This window comes from Octodon degus, unplaced genomic scaffold, assembly GCF_000260255.1.
Source record: "Octodon degus isolate 3935 unplaced genomic scaffold, OctDeg1.0 scaffold00188, whole genome shotgun sequence".
Lineage (NCBI taxonomy): Eukaryota > Metazoa > Chordata > Mammalia > Rodentia > Octodontidae > Octodon > Octodon degus.
The window spans coordinates 593725-601667 of NW_004524764.1; the positions used below are offsets into that span (position 1 = coordinate 593725).

Genomic DNA, 7943 nt, shown 5'->3' on the forward strand with positions numbered 1-7943 from the left:
ATTATGGAAATTGGTGTGGAGACTCAAAAACAAAACAAAACAAACAACAAAAGAAAAACTAGGACTGGAAATGCCATTCAAACTAGCTGTCTCCCTACTGGGAATTTTCCTAGAGGAACTGAAAAAGCCATATCATAGTGATATATGTGTACCTACGCTTATAGGAGCACAATTTGTCTGTGTGCTATTGGTGCAAACATCAAGGCATGTTTTGTATAACTACTACTTGCAGCTTGAGCTAAAACTTCTTTATTGTTGGAAATGCTAGGTTATGGCTTAAGTTTCATCTTAACATACCCTTATTTGAATATATTACTTCAATATTTTGTAGTTTTCAAAACAATCACTGGACACTAGAGGATAGATAAAATTTATGTACTATTTTAGGTGGTCAAAAGAACCATAAGGAAAGGTAAGTAAACAGTATGAAAGAAAATAAAGAACTAATTAATTTACTTGGAAAAACCCGAAAGAGGTAACCTTAATATTTTATTTTTTAGAAATGTGTTTAGCACAGGGGCCTTTGTGGATAGCTCAGTTGTTTAAAATGCTTCTTGGACAAAGGCAATTAGTCGCATTAGACCACAGTTCGATTCCCATCTCTAGAAGCTGAACCAGACCCATCCTTAAGTAGCAAAAAAAGAAAAAAGAAAAAAAGAAATCCATCTCAAATTTTTGGGGAACACCCACTCAGTGCCCCCTTTCTGTCCCTTTCTTGGACAGAAGCTTTCTTCCCCTCAATAAAAAAATACTCTGTTCATAATAAAAGAAATGTGTTTAACATTACAAAGAACACCTGAGCAGAGATCAAAATTGGGTGTGTAATATAAATAAGCACTTTGAATAATTTTAATTATGTTGCTTGTTTAAACAGATTAATACTTAGTATTAGAAATATTCTGAAGAAATTGCTTAAACAGTAGTGATCTCACAAATCTAAATGATTAAGTTCTAGGTGTTTGCGAGAACTACACAAGTGTGAAAAATATGAATTGTAGAAAAGTATAGTACCTATAATTGATTCAATTTTGAATGAGTTCTGTGAAATATACACAATGTTCTAAAAAAAATTCATATCTGGGCAGATAGGTCAGCAGACTAAGATCCTACTTAGGCAAGCTTAGGAACCAGGGTTTGATCCTTGGCACCACATGCCACTTTGGTCCCGGCCTCAACCCTGTGCACACTGAGCCTGCCACTGAGTTGGGGTGTGGTGGTGCACACCTGTAATCCTAATGCTGGGGAGGCTGAAAACAGGAGGATCAGTATGAATCTGAGCTGCATAGTGAGACCCTGCACCAAATACATTAAATATAATAATAAAAAGTCAAATAGCTTGAGTCTAATGTATCTGTCATATGACCTCAATATGGAAGACATTATCACCTTTATTCTTCATATCAGAGAGCCATAGGTCATACAGTCCATGCAAATTTTCTCCTGTTTCTACTAATAGAAAGAAATGACATGCTAACAACAAGGCATTACGTGTTACAAGGCCAGCACTTTGCTTTCATTATTTTTCTGAGATTTTCAACAATCCAAAAGCTTCAATAATGTAATATATAAGAAAAAAAGTTAAATTGGCCTCATCATTAGACTGACAAGGCAAAATATTAATGACAAATCACTTTACACTAACACACTTAACTCTTAATGAAAGAGCATACTTGTTTTATTTTCTAAAAGAGCTTATTTGTTTTAATGCCATCTTTTCAATTGTTTTCTTGAGTATCCATTAAAGATAAAAAACTCCACATGTTTTATAATAATTTCACTCTCCATGGGTACTTGTACATTAAATGTTAGTGAATCTCTAGGATTGAAAAATGTTGATTGATAATTTTAGTGATTTATTTTTATTTTACTCTATATATTGAGGATTCTTATAATGTTATTGATCTATGAAATACAAAAAAATAGCTATCCTATTATTTTTAATTAAAGAAAAATAAAACAAAATTTGTAATAAATAGTAAGAGAATAGCAATAGTTTTTGCACAAGTACATTATCTTGAATTTACAAGCTATGATTTACTCTTCTTTTTTCTTCTCTTGTTTTTCTTTTTGTGGTTGGTTCAGCATCCTGTGGGGGTGGTGCTGACGTGGCACATGGTGGTGGGGATTGAACCTTGATCCCTATGCTTGTCTAAGCTTGCCTAAGCAGGCACTTTAGAACGCTGAGCCATCTCGCCAGCCCCAAATACAATTTACTCTTGCTATTTAATGATAAGCCATTTTCCCTATTTGTTGCCCTTATCATTGCAAAATATCAATCAAGATTATTATGCTTACAGTCTCCTTTTAACATGCAGTATGGTGGCATGCAATTCCTTCAAAACATAAAAATATATCCCACACTTAGAATGGCTTCTATTACCAATTCCTCAAATTAATGTGATTATTATGTATTACAAACATATAGTATGAAAAGGAAACTAGAGTTGGAGTATTGAAACTTGAATCAAATGTTGCCTACATTCTGTCTTTTGCAGTGACAAACAGTACACACATGCACATGTACACACACACAGCCCACACACACTCATAAAGGCTTTGTATTGATGGAGATTCCTCTTCTTTTCTATTTCTAGAACATCAACCTACTGGCTCAACCGCATCCAGTCTTTTCTCTACTGCAACGAGAATGGCCTGTTGGGCAGCTTTTCTGAAGAGACGCACTCATGCACCTGTCCTAATGACCAGGTGGTCTGCACCGCCTTCTTGCCCTGCACCGTGGGCGATGCCTCTGCCTGCCTAACCTGCGCACCTGACAACCGCACCCGCTGTGGCACCTGCAACACTGGCTACATGCTGAGCCAGGGGCTCTGCAAACCTGAAGTCGCAGAGTCTACTGATCACTACATTGGCTTTGAGACTGACTTGCAAGATCTAGAGATGAAATACCTGCTGCAGAAAACGGACAGACGAATCGAAGTCCATGCCATTTTTATCAGCAATGATATGCGCCTCAATAGCTGGTTCGACCCTTCCTGGCGCAAAAGGATGCTCCTCACTTTGAAGAGTAACAAGTACAAGTCAAGCCTGGTCCACATGATCTTGGGTATCTCTTTGCAGATTTGCTTAACTAAAAACAGCACCTTGGAGCCCGTGTTGGCTATTTATGTCAATCCCTTTGGAGGCAGCCACTCCGAGAGCTGGTTCATGCCTGTGAATGAAAACAGCTTTCCTGACTGGGAGCGGACTAAGCTGGATCTCCCTCTGCAGTGTTACAACTGGACACTGACTCTGGGGAACAAGTGGAAGACATTTTTTGAGACAGTACACATCTACCTGAGGAGTCGCATCAAGTCCAATGGCCCAAATGGAAATGAGAGCATTTACTATGAACCTTTGGAGTTTATTGATCCTTCCCGGAACCTGGGCTATATGAAAATCAACAATATCCAAGTGTTTGGCTACAGCATGCACTTTGACCCTGAAGCAATTCGGGACCTGATTTTGCAACTGGACTACCCCTATACTCAGGGATCCCAGGACTCGGCACTTTTGCAACTACTAGAAATAAGAGACCGTGTAAATAAACTCTCCCCACCTGGTCAGCGTCGTCTAGATCTTTTCTCTTGCTTGCTCCGTCATAGACTCAAGCTGTCGACTAGTGAAGTGGTGAGGATTCAATCTGCTCTGCAGGCATTTAATGCCAAATTGCCAAACACAATGGATTATGACACGACCAAATTATGTAGTTAACCGTAAATGTCAAGCACAACCCAAAATCTTGAAGGAGTTTTTACAGTGCTTTTGTGGAACAGTTTATGTTTGGAAGAGTAAATTTAAATTGTCTTTTCAATATCTGTCTTATATCAGTCAATAACATTGGGTGGCAATTTACACACATGAACTTGCTGACAATGAATATATTATACTGCAATTTTGGTTTATGAATGAAATAAATACTGACACCAGTCTAGAGGACATTCTACTTTTTACAATAAATTTCATTTGTAATTTTATATGTTCCGTGGCAATGCTTTTGTGCATTACATCCTCTAGGGGGAACATAAAAAGACACCAATAAAATTTTGTAGCTGTACAGTTATTAAAAAGAAGTGCTGTGGGATTCCTTTTTTCCATGAAATGAGTTCTATTTTGATATAGTTTGTTAGAACCTGGGGAAAAGTCACCAAGATTTTTTAATGGAAACATTTGAAGGACCTTTTCAATCATCCTTATGGCACAGCCAACTATGGAGAATGCTGAGTGGTAAGGTTTGCTCTTAATTTTTTGGTGCATAATAGCATAATGGTGGTATATATTTATGAACTATATTTAGAATCCAATCCTAAAAACAATCATTATTAAAATAACGAGATAAACTAATTCTCAAGTACATATCAACACATTTCAGCAAAAATACAAAGAACCTGTGATTAGAAAGTACACCATGGAGAAGGTAAACCTCTAATTTCCTTAGCAACTTGCTTTGTCATTCATTTTTGCATCCTAATAACCAATAATCAACATACTCTGCACAATCATTTTCACTTCAAGTCCTCAAAATATGTTCATTCAAGCCCTTTTCCAATGTCAATAAAGTAACACTTCTGAAATTCACAAATTGTCACATAATAGCATAAGTGTTCAAATAACTAGTTAAAATGTAAATAGACATTTTTTTCTCGCAGATATACTATTAAAAATACCTCTGAGGTCTAGGATCTGGAATGCATAAAGAATTTTCAAAAATTAGACCCCTCAAAATACTAGAGTACTTTGAGGAAAACCTTTAAAAGTAACACTTATTTTAATTCAAAGTATTTTCCTAGAAGTTCTCATGCTACCTTTCATGAAATTATAGACATATAAAATATATTTTTCTTTGTAAGTTTGAATTTAACTTGTGTTTAGTTGTTTGGCTATGTAACTAAAATGTGTCTATACTATTTATCAGACATTTCTTATCTAGATATTTTAAGTGTTTATCTTACAAAACTCACTGTTCATCTTTTGTGATCACAAGATTATTTCCGAAGGAATAGAAAAAGGATTCCAGGATTTTGATGGAAAAAAAAAGAAAAAGAAAAAAACCCACACAATTGGCAACAGATTTTGCAGATGAAGCAAAATTCTCAGACTGTCTGTTTTCAATTCTGAAAAAAATTTAAGAACCATAGATATTTGGAACAAAAGCACTTACCCAATTCCAACTAATAACTACACACCTGAGATCCTGCTGTATTTACCTAGTTTGATTTAACTACAATTTGTGCTCTTACAGTATTAAAGACCATCTCTCTGATATCATAGTAAATAGTCTCTTCTTTTGACCCTAACTTTAAACACATTTATTCATTGTCAGGTAGAGAAATAAAGGTTCCGAGTGGCTCATCATATTTCTCATGATCATACACAATGAAGTGAAAGGACCATGATTCAAACCCAAATATTTTTGTAATGAATTTGTTCTCTCTCTTTTTTTTTTTTTTTTGTATTTAGGACAGGGTGTATAGGGTCTCACTGTGTAGATCAGACTCATAGTGATGTCCTGTTTACAGCCTCCCAAGTGCTGGGATTGCAGCTGCATGCCAACACGCCCAGCCTCAATAGCCCTCAGTGTGCCCAGGGGCAGGGCCAGCTCTGCCCAAGGATCAGGATCAATCTCCTGGCCTCTGCGTCTGCCTAAGCAGGTGCTTTAATCCACTGAGGTATTTGGCTGGCCCTTCTCTTGTCAGTGAATTGCTTAACTTTAAAGAAACTATTCTATTTCTTCATTTAATTTCTTTTTATGTGAAAGCTATTAGTGAAACACGTAACATTTAATCAAATGATTTCTGAATCAGCCAAATTGTAAACTCTTATGATATATCTGAAAACTTAAAATCAGCCCTTATTACCCACAACCACCCACACAATGATCATGTTTATCAAATGTAGAGATATATTCTGAAAGACATTTGCTGTAAAAATCAGAGTTGCTTACAGCACATTTTCCAAAAGAATGTTGGCAGTACAACTGGCCCCAGCTTCTGACACCTGCGAATCATCTGAGCAAAGTGGAAAGCGCCAATGGACCCTAAAATGAAATAATTTAATTTTACTTACTAAAATGTTCAGCAATACTGCCTCTTTTATTGCACAGCTTATTCTATGGCCAACTAGAATGGAAAAGAAGGTCTACCAGCTCAGGTAAGAAGGTACATAACTATTCTGTCCTGGGACTCTTTGGATATGGCTAAAAAAGTTCCATTAGGAGAGATAAATTTATCTTTGTACAACTCTCATTCACTCTATCAGTGAGTTTTTTATATAATGAAATCAATTTTCTACTTGGAAATAGAGAAGAAATATGAAAATCTTTTTCTGAATATCATGTCAAAGACAGCGTGAATATAATATATGTAAATATACCAAGCAAGCTCTAAAGCTGTAGAGATTTAAAGGGCAAATGATCAATGCACAACTATTTCTTTATGTTTCTATTTGTCGTATACAATTAAACAGTAAGGACTGCTTGATGCTTAATGAACAATACAATTTAAATTAAAACAATGTGAGTTCAAAGTGCGGGATACACACAGCTTGTACACATTTCATTTTTCCTCGGTGGGCCTATTCCCTAAGGTTTAATGCTCACTGTTGCTTTAGAAACTTGAGGGCTTTTAAAAAGAAAACTTTACTGTGAATGTTGTATTGAAATCAAGCACACACATACAGACATATAAAATGATATCTTTGAAATAGAGTGTTGATCCTTTTCTGATATTGGTTTTTAGATACAGTATTTCTAAATCATTTCTCTGAGTTGGTCTTAGACTTAATGAAAGTAACAGAATTTGAATTTCTGGGGAAAAATGTACCGCAAATACATTTTCTGCCAGACAATCTCCTCCTGTGTGACCTGTTTTGATAACCATCATAATTTGAATTGATATTCTACCTTTAATTATCAAATTGATTTGTAGCAAGTTAAGTCAATATTCAAACAATCACTATCAGCAACCACTAAAAAGTGCTGAAATAGTTGAGGAATTTTTGCATTTAAATAATTTACAGAGATATTTTTTCTTGCTTGTGTGCTTTTTAAATTTTTCTGCTCTTGTGTGTTTTCCTCTGTGTGTGTGTGTGTGTGTGTGTGTGTGTTTGTGTGTTGCTAATACATGAAAAACTCTACTGAAAGGGAATATGACTGTCTGCATTCTCCCCTATAATCATATAGACTTATATAAAAGTCATCTTTTTTTGTTCTATCCTTTATGCATATTGAAAGGCTCTCCAATATTAACAGATATCTAAAGAATTCATTCAAAGAAAATAACCCATTTCAAGCAATTTAAGACAAAATTAGCCTCCACACTATGGCAGTAACATGCAAGATTATGTAAGTAGAAATTGCAGCACACAGAAATTCAGCTGAGAGGAAGACAGATTTGGAAACCAAGCAATGACAACATTTAAATAACATATTTGGTTTAGGATTTTCAGAGGTCCTCCAAGTCAATGTGACACTTAAAAAGAAAATATTAAATAAACCAAACTTAGATATACTATGATAACCTTTCCAGTCTTCCTTGGTACTGGACCATTTTAGTAGAACAATATTTTTGACTTTCCTCTCAATTCATATTATTAATAATACCAGCGACAAATGCTCAGCTTGCATTTTTCTTTTCTTTTTTTTTTTTTTTTTTTTTTTTTTTTTTTGAGGAACCAGGGATTGAACTCAGGCCCTTGCCAAGGAAGCGCTTATTCTACTGAGCCACCTCCTTGACCATGCATTTTTCTTATGAAGTATAATACAAATAAGGTAAATTTTGAATCATGAGACCCTGTATTTGCCATATTCATCTATTTATTGGACAAATAACCACTTTTCACTTTCTTCTCCTCCACCTACATGAACAGATTTATACTTCTGTCTTCTGTCTTCTTTCCTTCTCTTATAACTTCAAGCATTATAATTAAACCGTTACATGTTAATTCCA

The 7943-nt window shown here is 35.3% G+C and overlaps 1 protein-coding gene across 2 annotated transcripts in view; it reads left to right on the top strand.

The window, feature by feature from the left end:
- The window catches only part of Brinp3 (BMP/retinoic acid inducible neural specific 3), a 457113-nt gene extending 453051 nt beyond the window's left edge, over positions 1 to 4062 (top strand). The window contains exon 8 of one of the 2 annotated variants that reach the window (XM_004643978.2): positions 2595 to 3974. In XM_004643978.2, coding sequence (XP_004644035.1) covers positions 2595 to 3711 — 1117 coding nt within the window. In that variant the 3' untranslated portion in view covers positions 3712 to 3974. Of the gene's footprint in view, positions 1 to 2594 lie in introns of both variants that reach the window. The other variant, XM_004643979.1, reaches the window with a different exon arrangement.
- The last annotated feature ends 3881 nt before the right edge of the window (positions 4063 to 7943 follow it).